The sequence below is a fragment of the Typopeltis vanoorti genome, chromosome 4, assembly GCF_054136105.1.
Source record: "Typopeltis vanoorti isolate ZY-2024b chromosome 4, IOZ_Tvanoo_1.0, whole genome shotgun sequence".
Lineage (NCBI taxonomy): Eukaryota > Metazoa > Arthropoda > Arachnida > Uropygi > Thelyphonidae > Typopeltis > Typopeltis vanoorti.
Window position 1 is genome coordinate 98,432,877 of NC_143552.1, and position 20,659 is coordinate 98,453,535.

Consider the following 20,659-nt stretch of genomic DNA (forward strand, 5'->3'; position numbering starts at 1 on the left):
AATGAAGGATTGAAATGATGTATAAATAGAATTGGTTTTTTCCTTAATAAAGTTTTTTAACCAAATTTAATGATTTTTATTAATGTTGCCTTATCACAGCACACTCATTGGAATACCCACTGTATGCCACTGGACGCATAGAAGTAAATTGGTTCCCACTGTACAAGGTCTTCATCAGGCCATATTTAGTCTGTGCAGATTTCTTATAATTGCACGACACCTCCAAGGAGTCTAGAAACAAAACACCTGTTTGAGAGGATAATACAATTGAGATATAAGTTAGTGAAGAAATGTATCAGTGATTTTTCATAAAAGGAGACAGCAAAAGGCTATTCATTGAAGTTTTATAAGAGGGATGTGAGCAGGGAACTGAAGAGTAGCTTTCTTATGTTAACAGTAGTTGAATGCAATGTCTTGCTGCCTTGCCTGAGAAGAGTATGAGTACAGAAATAGTAAATGAGTTTAGTTCTGGGCATTGTTTATAAAAGGATCTCCCACTAAGTCACTGCCTGTAAAGAAGTCAGATGCTAATATTAAGTGTTTCACAAGTTTGCAAAATGACTCCTTGCAGTCAAGCTCATTGTGAGAAGTCTGGCTCAGTAAGCAACATGTCATATCATATTGAACCTTAAAAACTTATTCACATTCCTAGCATTCACAATACGTTCCACTAGTTTCCATATCATCTCATTCCTCCCTTCATACCTTTTATGCAACATCCAGGGATGGTTTCTTATTCTCCCCACCTGTCACTATGTATAATTCCTTTTGCATTAATCTAACAAAATGCATTTACTCCAAATGCTCTATATCACATTTTTCTTGCCTTTCCACTGAACTCTGCAATTTATATTTAACCAGCCTTTTCCCATAACAAACATTCCAGATTCCTGATATTGCCTTATTTATCTCTGGACCCTCTCCAGAGTTTCCACAGCCCAACAAATTTGAGCACAACAGTCCATGTGTGGTCTGACTAATGCATTATACAGTAGCAAAACTACTTCTTTATCCCTATTTATGTATTCTTTATAATAGCAGGAATGTACTGTGTGTTTGTGGAACCACTTTCATCAACCATCACCCTGCAGATCTTGAATGTCACTCGCCTCTCAAAGCATAGTTCTACCAATACAGTATTTATGCTTCTACTGTAAAGTACAACTCCTTGCGCTTATTAACATTAAAACTGTAACTCTTTGCTGAAGGAGGAAATATCAACATCACTCCTTTCTACCTAACCTTATCATCAACAAACCACAGATTCCTTTTCAATCCACATTAAATATCGACAGCAAGCAAGTTAAACAATAGATCTTAAAAAACATTCTCAGCACACCACTGATTACCTTTCTTTTCTGAGACACTACCTATCATAAATAACTTGCTGGTATTTTTCAGTGATCTCTAATTCATCCACCCAATCTGTTTTTCTTCCCCAGCTTGTACACAAACTTGTAAGTGGCAATCTATCAAATAAATGCCTTTGTGAAGTCCAAGAATTTCACAGCATATCTCCCTTATCCAACAAGGTCATCACTTTATCATAAAATATAAGTAGATTGCTAAAATAAAACCTACCCTTCACAAAAACCATCTTGACTTTTAGATGTAGTATAAAATTTTATTTGGGTTGAAAACTAAAAAAAAAACTTATCAGTATTATGTACTAATAGTAAATTACTCTTTTGTAGTTGCTCTGCTGTGGATTTACTGGTCCTGAAGAGTTTGCTCATAATACAGAACCAATTCATGATAGTTGCTACAATAAAATGACTGATGAAAATTCCACCACAGCTGGGGAAGTGAGGAAACTGAACAGAGTATGGCTAGATTTTTTTTAAACATTCTTTGATATTTTTTATTTATACATAAGTTATATATTTGCAAAAAAAATTAACCTGCAGTTGTGATTAACATGGTATGAAATTACTAGTGAATAAGGCTATCCTACCTTAATGTTTAAGATAGTAGAGAGAGTGTTTGAAGACTGATTATACATGAATTTTTTTGTTTCCATGATGAAAGAAACAATTTTTATTTATTTTTTTTTAATCTATACTTTATTTTATATCTCTAGGAATGAGTTCATACTGACAAAAAGGTTATGTACAGTATTAAATGCTATCATCAGAATACTGCATTTTTTATTTAATAATAAAAAATTGACCTTTCAATTTTCTTCAGGACCTTTCTAAGGATATGTTGCATAGATTTATAGATATCACATCTATAAATCTGTTGTTGCTCTCCAACTTCTGTAACCATTCTAACATCTATTATTTTTTTTTATATGAATCTTTTGTTCATGAAAAGATCAATAGTGCATTGGTATTAGACAGTAGGTGAGATAAAGACTAGATAATCTAGAAACCTTGTTCTAGAGATGAGACATTGGACTTTTTTTCCAAGCCTTCAGTAGGTGGAGTGATCTCACACTGAGCAATTCATCTACTTAGAAAAATCATATACATCCATATCCATGGTGAGATTCTAATCCATAGCCTGTTGGTGAGAGCAGTATGCTAATCAACTCGGCCAAGTAGGCCAATACCTTGTTGCACCAAACTTATCTCTGAAGTTGACTTTCTGCAATTCTAAATACCCAAAAAAGTGAAAGTTTTGTTTAGAGACTTCAATATATACAACTCAAAACTGGCTAATCTAATTCCACTAATCAAGTCAAGAAGAATTTGTTGTCATTAATGATTCAACACATTAATTCTCCACTTATCCAGCAGAATGCTGGATCATCCTGCCAGCAGCTCTTGGAACATTTTCTTAACCCTCTCCTTCCAGATTCCCTCCTTTCTTAGTAACTCAGGCCTCAATGTCCAAAAACCGATTAATTATTTATGACTTGTTGTGACTCTTTTAACAAACCCATGCAAAAAAAGGTTGGGAAAAAATACCATTATCAAAACATTGTAATCTTCATAGTCATCTGAATCGGTATCCGAATTGCCATCACTTTCACTTAAACGGATCACCAAAGGTTCACATAATTCTTCGATAATTCCATCTCTGTCCCAAAACATATTTTCCAATGAGGTGACATGAAAGCAATATTTTCCCCAGTTTTGAACTGTAATACTTTCAATCGCCTGTTCTGAAAGCTTAAAAAGTTTTGACATGTCAATATCTCCAGTTACGTTGCGATGGCGAATGAAACTTTTCACTTATGCCCAACATACTCAATAGTATTAATATCGCAATGATATGGTGGTAGCCTCAAAGCTAGAAATCCATGCTCTTTGAGCATTGTGTCGAATTTAAATAGTTTAGTTGTGGGGGAGTTTCTTCTGACCAAATTAAGCAATTCAATTTTTCGCATATCTGGGGAATGAGAAATGTTATTTGCAGAGAGCCAATCCATAGCAACTTGCTTCTTATTAGACCAATTTGGAACTTTGTTTGATTGAATAGAGTGATATGAAGCGTTATCAATTATAACAACAGCATTTTTAGGAAGGTTTGGAATCAGTTTTTCTTCTGCCCACTTTTCGAAGATCGTAGAATTTATTTGCCTATGGTAATTGGCTTTGTATAGTAAGTTTGAATTTGGTAAAAAACCCATTTCTCCACCCTCACACAAAATTATTATGCGCCGCGAGGTATTTCCGGTTTGTAGCACTCCACATTCTTCTTTAGACCGCCAACATTTTCCATAATTTAAATTACTATCAATCCAAGTTTCATCTAGATACACAATTGGTTTTTCCCCTCCCTGAAACATCTTATTGCTCTCAAATACTGCGTTCTAGATAAAACAATGTCACTTTGCTCCATGGTAAGTTTCCTTTTATTCTGGGACTTTTTAAAACAAAATCCGATTTCATGAAGTATTTTCCTTAAAGTTTCTCTTTTCCAAGGAAAATTAATTTTTCTTTAAGCACAGGAATCAATTTCGGAACAGTTGGCACTCTTTTCTCGACCACATAAAATTCGTGAATAGTTCTTCTTATAATGTCTACATCAAAATCATTCAAAGCTATGGCTTCAGTGGTTTTCTTTACTTTGGCGCTTTTTTTTAGGAGATTTAAATTTTGGCTTACCTTCACCTTTTGATTCCCTACAAATTCTTTTAACAGTCGACCCCGATAATCCCACAATTGCACTTACACGTTTTATGACTTGAGAAAGGGGAACAAGGAGACTATTCTTTTTCGCAGAATGTCAGCACATTATTCAATATTATTTTGCAAGAGCTACTGAAACATTTAACAACAGAACTTGTTGACTGTACTGGATCCATCATACAAATTAATAATAAAAAAAAATGCAAAAAAGTGACCACAAAAATTAAGCTAGTACTAATACAGCGACAGACAAGAAAGCACGTGATTTCGCATTTTGGCGACCAAATCATATCCTTCATTTCTTTCTCCCCCTCAGCATGACTATTCTTGGCAAAATGCCAAGGAGAGATCTACAAATGGTGGGCAAACTATATCTCAAATGGCTGAAGTCAAAAGCTGCAGATTCATGCTCAGTCTGTAGTGTAGTTTACAACATCTGTTTAAAAAAAAAAAAAAAAAAATCCAAATCTTTTGAAAGGGATGAATATGGAAAATTATTTACCTCTTAAGTCTTCTCCTTGAAGGCTTGCTTTCTGCAATTGTTTCCACCTTTTTCACATTCAAATACTAAATTCATAATTTAGTAACATCGCAAAATAAGGTTCATCAGAAATAAGGTAATCAAAGCAAATTACCTCTCATTAAACCAAGAACAGCTCACAGTATGCCTCCTCTGATCTGATCTTTCATCAGAAAGACACTAGAAGAATCCTCACAAACTTGGTTACAAAAGTTTTATCCTAATAGAATCTCCTAAATTATGCTCAGAATTTGTTCCAGAATTAACATTCCTTTTATCTTCTATTCCTTCTTTATTCTCCAAAGAAAACAGGCAGGACTCCTTTAGCCCTGACCAACTTCTGGAAATCAACGGTCAGCCAGTCCTGCTCTTAGTCATTGTGATGGTTGAGCCCAGGGCTACCAATGATTTTAAAAGCATAATTCTTTTTCAAGAAATTACAGTGTAGGCTGAATATTAATTATAATGACTTTGCTGAAATATCAGAAGTATTAATGTCAGATTGCCATCATCAGGGATCAGATCACAGCAATATGTGCATGCAGGCACTAACATTGGGTAAATGATGCTGAAGAAAGACAATCCAAGTTGGGCCTAGAGTCCTAAATGGTGCCTCTTGGTGGTTAAAATGAGTTGTCTTGGCCATTGGGTTGATCTGGCCAAGTGCTTCTTAAATGGGAATTTCATTCACCCAAATTTTCATTCGTCTGGAATTTGAATAGAGATTCAGATTCCAGGAATAGCCTCTCATATTTGTATTTACTGTGGTGGAGTAGTGGCCGTAATGGCATAACAAGATGTAGTTCATATGTTCTGAAATTCTCTGGCTGTCCTGCCTGTTTGGCAATAGTAGAACAGTTTGCAATTGCAAGAGACCTGGTAAATACCTGGCAGGTCCAGAGAATGTGGCTGGTCTTCTGTGATCCCTGATGATGGCTATTTGACTTTGCCAAAATATTGGAATATTAAAGTCATAATAATTAATATTCAGTATACATTGTAATTCCTGAAAAGTAACAGTTATGAATATCTGATATATAAGCCTTTCTACTAGGATTTTGAAATCATTTGGGAAAGAGCATAGAAGACAACTACAGTAGCTGTCTTCTATGCTCTTTCAGACTCAACATTGTCTGAAATGTTGAGTTTTTATAGCAGATTTTTCTGAATTGGATTAAAAACCCAAGTTTATGAAAGAAAACAATCTGCTTGCTTTCAGCAAAGATTAACTTGGGAACTGGTTGAACAAAGCCTACATAAATTTCCTCTAGACTTGAAGTGAACCTGTAATGGTCTAGCATTTTTGAATTGGGAATATTGTTACAAGGCTACACTGGCAGGCCGTTGTCTGGTTGTCTACTTGATAGTATAGAATTAAGCCAGTATTCGGTCCATTCCAAACAAACAAACAAAAAAAAAAGGATAAAAGGGATTGTCAAACGGTCATCACACTACCTTCTCAGCTTTCTCAAACAATAGAGAAGGTCAACAGCTAATTTTACTACCTTGAGGGCCACAAATTATATAGATTAAACTTATGGCACTGAGCTTACAGCAAATCTCATAGCCAACAATGCCCACTTTTGGGCATAAACTATAGTAAGGTTTGAAGAAACTCATGTGGTGGTTTGGTATTTCTAGGGAATTTCATGGCTGCCATAGAGGCCTAATTTTTAGGTTGCTATCTATAGTCCATTGCTCATAGCTCAGTCAGTATAGACTAAGTGCTTTGGTTGGAAAGTCCTGGGTTCGATTACTGTCAAATGCTATGAAGAACCTTTATACAGTCTCTTTAGACTAAAGGTAAGTTAGCCTGTCTCATATGGAGGTAGAGGGTTTTTTTCTTGCAGAAACTTGGGTTTTTCATCCCTCAGAACAGGCAAACTGGGCAGTAGAACACACATAATTTACAGACAAGAATGCTTAGATGCATAGGGACAACTGCCTTATCCTCTTATTACGGTTAGGAAATCCAAGGATACTTGGAAGGCTGTGGATGCTTAAGTGCCTGTTAAAGCCACTGATAGAATATAATCTATAGTCCACTGATACTGTTTGCAATTAGATCACCAGTTTCCTATCTAGTTGTCTACTACATATGTTGGTTTCCCTCACTTCACATCTCCCTACGAATGCTGGAGCATCCCAGGGCTCTGTAATTTTCATCCATTCTCTTATTCCTGTAAATTACTCTTCAATCACTGCTTTTACACCATATCCATGCTTTTTTGATGACATCAAATTCATTCTTTTAATCTGATGCTCAGATGTTTCAAGATTGAAGATCTTGCTATTCTTCAGTGGGATGAGGACAAACTAGTGGATTTCAAATCTACCAGAACACAGTTCAAATTTCTCATAAGAAATTTGAATCCCATTCACAAAAGATTGAAAATTTATTTTAAGGCTAGATAATTCAATTCCCCTACTCCAGAGTTCAAAAACATATTTTTCAGTCCACAAGTAAACAATGAAAATTAGATAAAAATAATTAATAAAGCTCCATCTTTCTGTCCTCTCAGTGTTTCCTATGAACATTATTCTAGCTCAAGTTTATCTTTTTATTAAATCTTCTCTGTTCTTTTCACCTTTTCTCACCTTTTATCTCTACTTGTTAATCTTCATAAAAAATTGAATAAGGATGGAATTTCTGCATATGTAGAAATCCAGTATACAAAGCTTTGTCAAGATGTAGTTGGACTAGCCTGTCTGTGCAGATTTATGAGCTGGTTTTCAATTATATGAAGATATTTTGGAAAGGGTTAAAAGAAGAGTAATGAAAAGTATTTAGTTCTTTGAATGTTGATAGCAGGAGGATTGGAGATATATGACTGATACATATAGGTTAGTGATGGGTTTATAATAATAATAATAATGAGCTAATGCCTTTTTATTCCCTTATGGGGAGTAGGTGAGGCCTTTTAACCCTATCTGGTTTTTGGAGACTGAGTGGGCAGTTCAATCTCCACTAGTAGCTAATCGGAGATAGCAGACCCAAGATTATCCCTAATTATAAGCGGCAACTGATGAAAAGACGGACAAACAACCTCTAAGTACATAACCCTAACAGGATATTTTATTGTTTGAAATAATGTGGGTTCTATGGTTGATTCTCTTGAGTTTATGGAACAAAAAACCCTAGTTTCTGGGAGAAAAAAACCGCTTGGCTGTGCCAGAGATTGAATAACTTGGGGACTGGTTGAAGAAAGGCTTAGAAAAAGTTCCTCCAGTTAGTAATTAGACTTGAACTAACTTAAGTCTATCTTCAGGCAGCTTAGTGCAGAGGATTATAGTACAGGTGATGGATTTATGAGATTAATGCAGAATAAGGCTATCCTTACAAGTTGTATGTAAACAAAGGAGCATGGAGCTGTTTTATTTGGAGAGTAGTGAGTGAAATATGTTGTTTGAGAGTATAGAGTACAGAAACAGTAAATCCGTAAGTTTGAGCATTGTTTAGCAGTAGTGTAACAAACATCTGGCGTTGGGGCAGTTGCTAAGGATGCCAATGACAGGATTACAAGGCACATCAGTTCCATGAAGAAAGCTATTCTAGCATTCTAAGGCTATACCCACAGATGACTCATCAGAATCAGCAGGTGTGGTGAAAATGTTTTGCCAAATAGTGCTTTTTGAGATGATTAGAGCATCGGGAAATGTAAATGAATACACTGCAGATTTATGTGCTGTCCAGCCATATAACTTTGAAAAAAAATACTCAGGTGACTGCTTCATCAGTGCATGTTCAAATGCATTGCAGTTCATTATTCATACACTGCATAAGTTGTGTGTGTATAGTGGTTTTGTACTTGCTCTATAAACACATAAACCAAATATTGTGACTTAAATTCAAATAAAAAAGTCTAATTAATTTTAGACATGTCACTAAAGTAAAAAAGAAACAGACTACAATACCCTTTAGGACAAATACATAAAGAGAATACTAAAAAAACCCAAAAAGATATTAGTTTACAAAACTGGCTTAAAATAACTCCAAACCCCAAATGACAATGATAATGAACATAATTTGAAGGAGGAAGCTAATAATGCCAGTGAAATGGAAGTTGAAGAAAAGCTCAGTTGAAGTTATTTTAAAAGAATTTAAAAGTATGGAGAATAAAAGATAACAGTTAACAGAAGAAAATTATCTGACCCCTCCAAGGACTTATCATGGGAGGGGATGCTATACCACTGCAACTCACCATCTCTCTTACTTAATCCTTCAACTACACAACACCACTACCATCAATGAAAGCACCATCTACCAGCTGCCCACCACTAGTATACATGATCTGTAAGTTTCATGTGTTCTCATCATCAACTTGTGTCTGCAGGATGAAAAACCTGCATTTCTGGGAGAGAAAACCCTGCTGCCTTCATATGAGATCATCTAACTCACTTTGAATTGAATAAGTCCGTACAGAGATTCCTCACATCATGTCGAGAATCGAATGCAGGTCTTTTCCTATTGAAGTATGCAACATACAGTCATTCTTCCAATTGTGCTATGGAGGTACTTATGCCATTGTTTTAGAACATCAGAATGTAAAGTTGTAAGTTTTAATGATTCTAACCATTGGGAAATTTAATATACAAAACATCTCTTATAAGATTAATAGTTAATCATGTTTTAAATCACATACAGATGTATTTTTTGACAGGGAGACAAACAGGTATGTTCCTTAGAAAAGCTTAAATGCAAGAAAGTATCGCTTTCCAGCAGATTTAATTATTTGAAAAATTGTAGACAACTTTATAATCCCTGCCTTTTTAAGAATCAAAGAAAATATACATTCTGTAAAACAGTGTTTCCCAGCCTTTTTGATGTCGCGGACCCCCTGTAGTGAATGGTAACATGTCGCGCGCATCCCCCCCCCCGTAGCGAATGTTAATTCACAACGGCCTCCACAAAATCTAAAATGAAAATTTTTTATATTTTACATATCATAAAGATGAAGTAATAAATTACATACAACACTAAATGTGTCATTTATGACAATGCAATACTGTTATAAATGGAGATATTCAGAAGAATATGAACATATCATTTAGGCCAGGTGTGAGCAACATGATAAGATAAAGTTTAATGAAAATAAACTATCCCACGGACCACAGTTTGGGAAATACTGCTGTAAAAGCACAGAGGATATATAGAAGTGCAAGTTTTGCTCTTCTGCAAGCCAGGGAGAAGGAAGAAAAAAAACAAACAAACCTGTAGATATAACTTATTCTCAACTGAACAAAAAGCATATCACATACACCTACTTTAGCTAATTCAGTATCTGCAAACATTTTGACAGGTTATTCCAGGAGTCCTCAGAGGTCATTCACTCAAAAGGTACACTAAATTGACCTTCAGAACAACCCAATTTACAGACAAAAAATACTGTTGTTGGTGATGATGGATGGCAGTAGTGTCATATTTGGAGAATTAAGTGGTAGTGGAGAGGACAGGAGATATTTGGTGAACTATAGAAGCGTGCCCTCCTATGATGAGTCCTTGGACTCCCTGGAGGTGTCACGTAATAATAATAAAAAATAGAAACCAAGGAATGATCCTTCACATTTGGAAGTTATTAATGTGTAACATTCAAGATCTCTCCTATGCCAGCGATCACATGCAGAGTTTACACAACAGTGTAGAGACTGCACATGACATGCCTAATGATATTTGTGATTAAACTATCATTTGTTTTTATAATTTATAGATATTAGTGCAAAAATATACATGGAGAGAATAGGCAAGGAATAAGAAAAGTCTCAATGATTATTTTATTGTTGATAGTGATGTTTTCACCCTGGTTCAGAACACCAGAGTGTACAGAGGATTTGAAATTGGAAGTGATCACCATTTAGTCTTGAGCAGGATAAAATTGAATTTCATATTGAAAAGAAGAACATGTAAGAAAATTTTAAAGCGAATAGAAGTTAAGCAGCTCTCAGATTTGAACTGTAGACTAAAATACACAAACATGATTGAAGAAAAAATGAAAGAGTTTGAGAACAGGAACCAAACCTTGGAGATTCAGTATCAAGCGCTGACGAAAACCTGATTGATTCAGCCAGAGTGGCATGTGGTGAGGTTGTAAGGATAGAAAAATCAGAATGCCATGGTGGACACAGGAAATTAAAGAGGCAGTGAAAGAAAAGAAGAAAGCATATCAAAAGTTCCTGGCAAAGAAGTCAGCTTGTGCTCGTAGAGAATACAGAGACAAATGCAAGAAAGCTAAACACTGTGCAAAACTAGCTAAACAAAAGTCATGGGAAGACTTTGGTAAGAACATAGAAATTAAATATCAAGAAGGTGGCGAGATATTCTGGAGGTTATTGAAGAAGCTCAGAAATGGAGGAAAGAATGCTGTAATAGGAATTAGAGATGATAAAGGTGACAAGAAAACAGTAGAAAAAGATATCTTGAAGTATGGAGTAATTACTTTGAAAAATTGGTCAGAAGTAAAACACTTGACCAAAGACTAGAGACTGCAAATATGAGAGTCCTGAGAAAGATTAGGAGCAAGTTCAGATGGCATTAATGGCAATATGATATTAAAATCAAGGATATTAGGAAATAACTTGATATTGTCAGCATCCAGGAATGCGTTTGCAGAGCTAATCTCAGGTGGTATGGTCACTTAAACAGAATGGGAGCGGAAAGATTAGTAAAACAAGTGTTCTCTGCCAAGTTGGCAGGAAAAAGATCCAGAGGAAGACCAAGATATATGTGGAATGATAAATAAAAAGTGCCTTAGAAGATAGAAATATAAGATCTGATAATATTGGAGTCTTCAGAGGTAACAGACTGATTTGGAGGAAAATTGCAGATAGGAAGTTAGTAATTTTTTAAAAAAAATGATGTAATTTTTCATGTAGTACTATCATATCCTGTACGCCTGCTGAGGATATATATCAGGAATTTGATGATGTGCAAAAATATGTAAAACGTTTTTTTTTTTTTTTTTTTTTGACTGTTTTTCTACTTATGTTAGGCAACCTCCTGAAGATACTATAAGCCATATAGACAGTGAAGCATATTGAGGAAATATATCTATATAAATACAAAATGCATATAAGTTCAAACCTGGGTATTTATTATTCTAGCAAATCTACTCAGTGAATTACATACCAAAGATCTCTTATAATTCAACACAATCTGGAACATATAGTTAAGCACATATCCTGTTACTAGGTGGCGCTGATGTTCCAATAATTCATGTAAATATAACATTTTGAATAAAAGTTATTTTATTGCAGAAACAAAGATGCAATATATTGTTTTCCATGCCTCTTATGTTATATCTATATAATGTTCAGTTAATACTCTTTTTTGCAACTCTGATTGATTTAAGGTAGGGAAATATTTAAATCTAAACATTCTGTTTCATGAGAATTCATTACAGCACAATTTCACTAAATGGAAATTATTAGAAGTGTACTAAAGCTTAAGTGCAGGTTTAACCTCATAATTAGGTTTATTTGAAAGAAATAACACAAAAAAATAATTAAAAAGGTTTAATAGTTCCAATATTTTGTCACAGACATATTCTGTGATGCAACATAAAAATTGTGACAATCACAAAAAACACAAATGGAAGACTTGAGACTAGAAGCCTCAAATCCTTAGGGAAATCCTTCATGAGTGTTGGCTGTTGGATGAGAGGTCTAAGAATTAATAATTGATTCCGGATACTGCCATTCTCAAACGTATCTGGCTAAGGTACACTTTGTGTTCTCCATTTGGCCACATGACTTAGACACATTACTCTTTTTACCTCCACCACAACAGCCATCACCCAAAAATTCAGTTCACTACAGGAAAAAAAAAAACAGTCTGTCTTTTCTATATAATCTAATTAAATGTCTCTCAGTGGTACTCTTTTTCTCAGTTTACAGAAAACCTACCTCATACAGGTAGATATACAAACTTTCCCATCTTTCTCTTTCAAAAAAAAAAAAAAAGAAAAAAAAAGTATAATTAAAACCTTGTTCCAAATTATAAAACACTTATTTTAAAATAGAATTCTCCTTGCTTGCTATTATTGCATGTTATGCTTGTAGTCTTAATTTGATAGGCATATACATGCAACTTGCATTGATGCAAATGAAGCATTTTTTGGAACAATAGTCATTTACAATTTCTTTTTTTATCTGCTGGCAGATGGATCATTAAAATCAACCTAAAAAGATACTACAAGATGGTGTTCAGAAGTAAATATGCAGGAACAAGGTTCAAAGAAAGACTCCTATTATTTTTAAATAAAATCTATTCAACTGGTAACCCCCCCCCCCCCCAATAGAATGAAAAAAAAAAAAAAAAGCAATTGTGATTCCTACCTTTTAAAAAAAAGTTAGAGATGACCCTAAAAGCTATAGAGGCATAAGTATATTAAATTCCTGTTAAAAAATATATAGCAGAATTTTAAATAGCAAACTAATGAAATATTCCAAAAACTTTATTTTAGAAGTACAGAATGGATTTAGAAAAGGACGAATAATGAATATAGACCCAGCCTTTTGCCTAAAATTAATAATAGAGAAAAGAAGAGAATACAATTTAGAAACACTTATTACATTTATTGACTTGAAAAAGCATTTGACAAAGTTAAAGAAACATTTTATTTAACATCTTAAAAGAAATAAAAATGCCAAATAATATCCTAACAGCTATCATAAGTATATATGAAAATAATCAGATACAAATAAGATTTAATCATGAGCTATCATATACGAGAGAGATAAACCAAGGAGTCGGACAGGGATGTCCCCTCTCAGCAACACTTTTTAATATTTACCTAAATGAAATAATAATAAAAATGGAATAAAAATTTCCATCAAGGTATTAAACTTTCTCCAACTGTGAACTTAAACACTTTGATTTTTGCTGACGACCAAATAATAATTACAAATTCTGAAGATAACTTACAGAAAGCTATTTTAAATCTAAATGAAATAGCCAAAGATTATGGAGTGATAATATCAATAGAAAAATCAAAAATTATGGCCTTTAAAGGACAAGATCCAGCAAGAACTAAAATAGTAATAGATAACAAGATTTTAGAACAGGTGAATTCATTTAACTACCTAGGTTGTATGATCACATATGAAAAAGATATAAATGTAAAAATTGCAAAATATTTAAAAATAATAGGTGTAATTAACTCTATATTTAAACCAAACCTAGTTCAAAAACAAACCAGACTAAAAGTATACAATACATTAGCTCTACCAGTCTTATTGTATGGAAGTGAAATCTGGACAATAAAACAAAAAGACAAAGATTAATAACAGCTGAAATGAAGTTTATGAGAAAAACTGCAAAGTATACTCTATTTGATCACAAAAGAAACAAAATTATGAAAGAATTAAACCAAGAATCAGTAATAGAAAAAATTAAAAAAATATAAACATAAATGGATGGAACACGCTCAAAGAATGAAAACAGAAAGATTACCAAAACAAGCATTAAAGTACAAGCCATTAGGAAAAAGAAAACCAGGACGTCCTCTTAAAAGATTCAACGATGACTTTTAAGGCCAGAACAGGCCAATGAATTCACCTAAATCATTGATAGGCATGATGTTCAGAAGTAAATAGCATAACTGTGATATGAGCAGTTGAACGAATTATTTTAATATTAGACAAAATGAAAGATGATCATTTACTGGCTGACTCATTATCTCTTGCTATCATTGCACCATCAAATGAATAGCTACAAGTTTACTGTGTTCTTAAGCCTGTGAAATTTGATACCAGAAAGGACAATCAGTATATCACATTGCCAGTATCATTGCAGGAAAGGGGGGGGGGGCAAGGATATTTATTGATCATCTGTATTAAAGGACTTGCAGATTATTTTTCAGATCTAAAAAATAATGAAATTTAGATATTTTTTTAAACTGAGGAATTTTGTTAACAAAAAAAGAAAATGGAATTAAAATAGTACCAGTTGAAAAAAAGAGGAAGGCAAAACAAAAAAAAAAATTGCTAAGTGAGTATGCTGAAGGTGAATCGTAATGTCGATTCGATAAAAATGTGTGTGTATTAATTGATTCCATTATAATGAACAATTCGAATCTCTTAATGATAACAAAATAATTTTTGACATATGAAGTGTTCCATTCATTGACAAGTGAGAATTTAGAAACTAGAGATGTTTTACTGACAGAAAAATATTCTGAAATAAATCAGACCAAACTGAAAGCTTTTAACACCAAATTATTGAAATATTAGAAAACAAAAAATCTCCATAAAATATCACTTAGATATTTTAAATACATTGGCTGAAAGGGAATTGCAAGAAACTTACCCAAATATTGGAGGTGGGAAGAGCTCATAAAATAATCCTTACAATGCCAACAGCTGTAGTCATGGCTGAGGGGAGTTTGCTAAAGAATTATTTGAGATCACTCTTGGGACACTAATAACTGATTTAGAGCTCTCTCCCACTTACCAACTGTCCAAGTATCTTGCGAAGATTTTACAACAACACGTTCACGTCTCGGATACTTATATTAAAAACTCAAAACATTTTATAGATAAAATAAAAAACATTCCTATTTTTGAAGAGGATATACTAGCAAGCCTGGACAATTACATCTCTGTTTACTACCATTCCAGTGGTTGAAGTCATCAACATCTTAGACAACTTGTTCCCAAAAAAACATCACTATTTTGTTCAATCACTGTTTAACTTCTAACTATTTTATTTGGCAAAAAACGATCTACAAACAACTCACTGGATTAGCTATGCGTAGCCCCCTATCACCTCCTTGTGCTGACTTATTCATGGAAGATCTAGAGAAAAAAATCTTAACCCAGATCATTCCAAAACCAAAAATTTGGTACAGATATGTAGATGACATCTTTATCATTTGGGATCATACGAAAGAAGAACTAATGAATTACCTCAACCAAATCAATAGTTTCCACAATACCATCAAATTCACATTAGAAATGGAAAAAGATAAAAAACTGCCATTCCTTGACATTTTAATAAAGAAACAATCCAATAATAGTATCAACCTATCTGTATACAGAAAACCTACAAATACTGGACGTTACCTCCATTTCAACTCAGCTCATCACATAGCTCAGAAACTTAGCATTATCCATAGTCTCAAGAAAAGAGCTATACAGTATACGACAGACAAGGATGACCTACTAACGGAATTAACCACAATATCCAGAGAACTTTCTTTAAATGGTTACCCAAAAAGACTCTATAACAAGATTCTCTTTACTGATATACCACATCGACAACGTGATGACGTCCAATACATCAGTACAATTACGATTCCTTTTGTCAACAACCTTTCCAAAAAATTAGCTAACCTTTTAAAACCACATAAGATCAGAGTGGCATTCAAACCAATCAACACTATTCGGAAATTTTTAAGATCACCGAAAGATCCTCACCCATTCTACAAGTACTCTGGAGTATATAATATACCTCGCTTATGTGGTATTAGTTACGTAGGTCAGACCTCTAGAAGCTTTGAAACAAGAAAGAAAGAACACATAGGATATGTCAGAAATAACAGACAAGGCATTTCAGGCCTTTCATGCCACTTTGCCTCTAACCATCACATTGAGTGGGATAAGAGCCTTATGCCATACATAGAAGATAACTACCATTCAAGAACCTTTAAAGAAGCAGCTACAGTTGCCCGTAAAACTGAAAACCTAAACAAGAATCAAGGTCTAATTTTACCAGAAATTTGGAAAACTTTTATCAGATCATTAAACATCAAAAAAATGAACTTTCATAACAATTACATCATGAGCCATAACGAATAAATCACGTTAACGAGACACGCACGTTGTCACGCACAATACCAATTTTTTGTATGAATTAGAACCATCAGTTATAACCTAGTCTGTAACCTTCATTTTAGCTTACTAGTTTGTATTCCCTGAGGATGCCAATAGAAAAAGATTGGCGAAACATGTAGGAGGATAAAATAAAGCTACTTGACAAAAATTATATAAAAAAAGTGTAATAGCCCACTAATTTTATTTGAAATTTCTGTGCTGTTCAAGTTTTCTTGAAATGGATTATTGGTAAAAGATACAATCATTTCAGTTTTTATTAAAATCTTTAAAACTTGAATTTATTTCTTCCCAACTAATTCTATTTCACGAATAAATTCTTTTAAATCATAGCGAAGCATTTCTTGATTTTGTTCAAAAAATTTTAATAAATATGGGAGATGTCTAAATTCACGGTCATTTATTTTTCTTTAGTAAAAGTAAGTATTGTTAAGTTTTTATTGAACTTAACATGTCAATTAAATTTTTATCTCTACCTTGTAACTCTAAATTTAAATTGCTTAATTTCATACAGAAATCTACTAAAAATGATAAGTGTAACAACCATCTTTTATCACTCAATTGTGGATAAATATATCCTTTTTCATCAAGAAAATTTTTTATATCGTTAATTAATACAAGAAATCTTTCTAAAAATTGACTTCTGCTAAGCCAGCGAACATTATTGTACAACAGAAGTTCCCTATCATCATCTGCCTGTAATTTAAATAACCGCCATTGCAGGGCTTTTCCTCGAACAGAATTTACAATTTTAAATGTAATATCCAAAACATCTTTTGTGTTTAATCTTTTACTACACAGTACTTGTTGGTGAATAATACAGTGGTATTATTCACCAACAAGTGGTATTTGTCATTTTTACATAATGAAATGAAGCCTGATTTATTACCTATCATTGCAGGAGCACCATCAGTAGTAATAAACACAAGTTTAAAAAGCAGAAGTTTGTTGTTTCACAAATTCATCAAATGCCAAAAAAAAGTCTTCTCCCCTAGTCCTTCCCAATAACTATAATTTTCAAAAGTTCTTCTTTACTTGAATAATCTTGAAATACCATGCGAATAAATACCATTAACTGAGCAATATTAGTGAAGTCGTTTGATTCATCAAATTGTAATGAAAACGCAGCACACTGGTGAATGTCTGACATTAACCTGGCCTGGAAACTTTTCTCCGGCAATTGGAACTCTTCCTTTCAGCAATTTGAAACCTTGTCTGTGGCCTAGAAGTAGTCTCTCTCTCTAGCGATATCTCGAATCAATAAGCTCCTTTCTGGAAGCGGGAAACTCCTCTCAAGCAATGTGGATCTAGGCAGTCTCTCTCTGACAGCAATTCTGAAACTGGGACCCCCTTCTGCTTGCTTCAGTCCCTTTTTATTAGGCCTCCTCTGAGACCTCGCATGAAGTTTGGAAACTCCCCAAAGAATCGGTATGAGTCTTTCATCTTAAGTTTCAAGTTCGGCATGCCATTTGTTCTCCTCCGGTTTCTTTTGATTGTAAGTTGCCGGCCATCAGAGAGTTGCTTGAACTCTTTCTGACTGACTTCGGAGATGTTTACATTCAGAGCCTGCAAGCCTTTCTCATACATACAAATTTCAATAACAATCTTTCTAATGCTGCCATGTATAGCTTCGGCAATGAAAACATTGCCTTTTGTTTTTAACACTCTAACATATTCTTATTAAAGCAGTATATACAGTTAGCTTCAAAAGAGTTATTTACAAAAACATCTAGTCAACTATACCGAGACAAACAAAGTTTTATTTTTTTACAATATTCACATGGGACTTAACCCAAGTAAAAAATCGATGTAATGTGCTTTGGAATATTTAAGCTACAATCGAGTTTATACACATTGCTTATAATCGTATTCACTCGGCTCGCTGTTTGACTTCCACTGATCCAAATTAATTCATTAATCTGGACTTATAAGAAAATTACTGATTTGACAATTTTAACGAAAAATAAATAAACAATAGCAATACACTTAAAGCAAATTAAAAATAATACAAAATAATGATTAAAAAAAATTATGTTTTCAGTTTTAATTAAATTTGTAAGTAAGGAGGAATACACAAGAGATCGACCAAAAATCGCTCTGCGATTGACGGGTTGAACACCCCTGCAATATACAGTGCATCAAAACTGCACTGTTCTTTTGTAATGCAAACCATATATACTGACAAAGATGGTAGCAGATCTATGGAATGAATCTTATGAGAACAGGTTGAAGACTTATTGGTTACAGAAACTGGTTGATAGGAGGAAAAGGGGTGATATGATTGACACATGCAAATTACTGAAGGATTTTTACAAGATTAATTCAGAGGAAATTTTTCAGAACAAGTCTAGTGATGAGAGAACTAGGGGCCATCCATGTTAACTGAGTAAGTATAGTTAACAAGGGTGTTAGAACTAGTTTTTTTTATGCTTAGAGAGTAGATAATGAGTTCAAAGCACAATATGATAGATACTGTGCAAATTGTTGGATAGCTCTTGACATGTTTAGGGCCCTCCTCGATGAGCCTAACAAAATATTATATTATATCGGATTATTATCCATAATAATATTGCATATTATTGTTTCCTGTAATAATATGCTTTTAAATGCATCAAGAGGATTGGATATTGCGTTGACTTGATCATTTTCTGAACCTTTCACAGGCTATATGTGAAGGTCTTTTCCAGTTATATAGTTTTGCTCCTGTGACTTCTCCACCTCACTGATTATAAAATTTATCTGTTATGCAAATTTAAACACATTTAAATTTAAAATCGAGCATTTTTGTTAACTGAAATGAGATGTTTTACATTTTTGTAACATTAATTCAAAATATCTGCCTTTTCAGGTTGGATGCAAAGAGACATTATTAGATTGGTTTTATAGCAATAAATACATCTGGATTTCAGCTTTAGGGGCTGTGCTATTATTTCAGGCAAGTGACTTCTAAAATTTTTACAAGTATAATTATATGAAACAAAGTATGGTGGAAACTTATTTCTAATGACTTTAGGGTTTCAAACTTTTATGACTTTAAACACAAAACACTTGACTTTTTTTTGAATAAAAGTCAAAACTCACTTTACATATCAGACTTTAATAGGTTCAAATGTGAGCACTACAAACATTCAAGTGTTACTACATCTTTATCTGAATATGATGAGTATCAGCAATGTTGTAGTAAAGATTCTCTTACAGATGTCTTGATTCAAGAAGTTTCTTGGCCATGAGATCAGGTTTGCTAAATCAGGACTTTGAGATCAGGTTTGCTAAATGAAACGAGCAGTAATAGTAAATATTCAAGGGGAATGCAGTCAGGAGTAATTATAAATACTTGAGGTAAGAAAAAATACCAACAAAAACCCAGAATGTGGAAAGGCAACTGGAGTAGATGATATTTGACCATAAATACTCGATATGAAGGTATAAAGTTTTATGGCTGGAGCACATAATTCGGAAGGCATGGTTAGGTCCATTTCCAGATGACTAGATTAGAATTCTCATAATTGAGAATCTAAGGAGGAGAGAGAGGAAAGAGAAATTTGAGAGAGAACAAGCTAAGTTTCAGGCCAAACAGGTTGTTAACATCAGATCTTCATTGTAAAATAGGTTAAGAAATCATGGGAATATGACAATGATCTGTTTTTTTTTTTTTTTTTTTGGGGGGGGGGGGGAAGCTATATGACAAGGTGCCAAGAGAAAAGCTTTCAAAATGCTACAATTATATATGTCAATAGGACACTTTATATCAAGCATTAGTCTATATTTGAATTGTAAGTCAGCAGTTAGAATTGTAGATACAGGAAGACAGTTTTTAATGTTAACAGGTATGAGACAAGAGTGCACATTATTTCTACCTTATTCACATCTATATGGATCACATTATTAATGAAAGTGGCATTTGTTATTTGTCTTACCACGTCGCCATCAATATAGATAAAATACATCATTCTCTAAACTTCGTATCCATCATATATTTCAATGTAATATCAATGGTATTACAATTTTAATATGCGCTTCTCATCCATGGTAACCTGGACGTGTGTGTGTATGTATATATATTGTTATTAGGATTGACTCAGGATGTATACATTTATAAAATTAATATTTAACTGACTAGAATCCAAGAAAGTATAACAAAAAACTTTTAATAAATCACAACTGGTTTCATCGGTGTCCTGACTACTTCAGGTGAGTAAGAAATAACACAAAACTTATAAAACTAACAAGGTAA

General features: G+C 33.6%; 1 protein-coding gene across 1 annotated transcript in view; it reads left to right on the forward strand.

Annotated features, from left to right (window-relative positions):
- LOC150107540 (tetraspanin-9-like) overlaps nucleotides 1–20,659 on the forward strand; it is a 176,910-nt gene that overhangs the window by 147,796 nt on the left and 8,455 nt on the right. Inside the window, exons 7-8 of the mRNA XM_090391943.1 lie at nucleotides 1,695–1,823; nucleotides 19,274–19,360. Of these exons, the coding sequence (XP_090248069.1) occupies nucleotides 1,695–1,823; nucleotides 19,274–19,360 (216 nt within the window). The remainder of the gene's footprint in view (nucleotides 1–1,694; nucleotides 1,824–19,273; nucleotides 19,361–20,659) is intronic.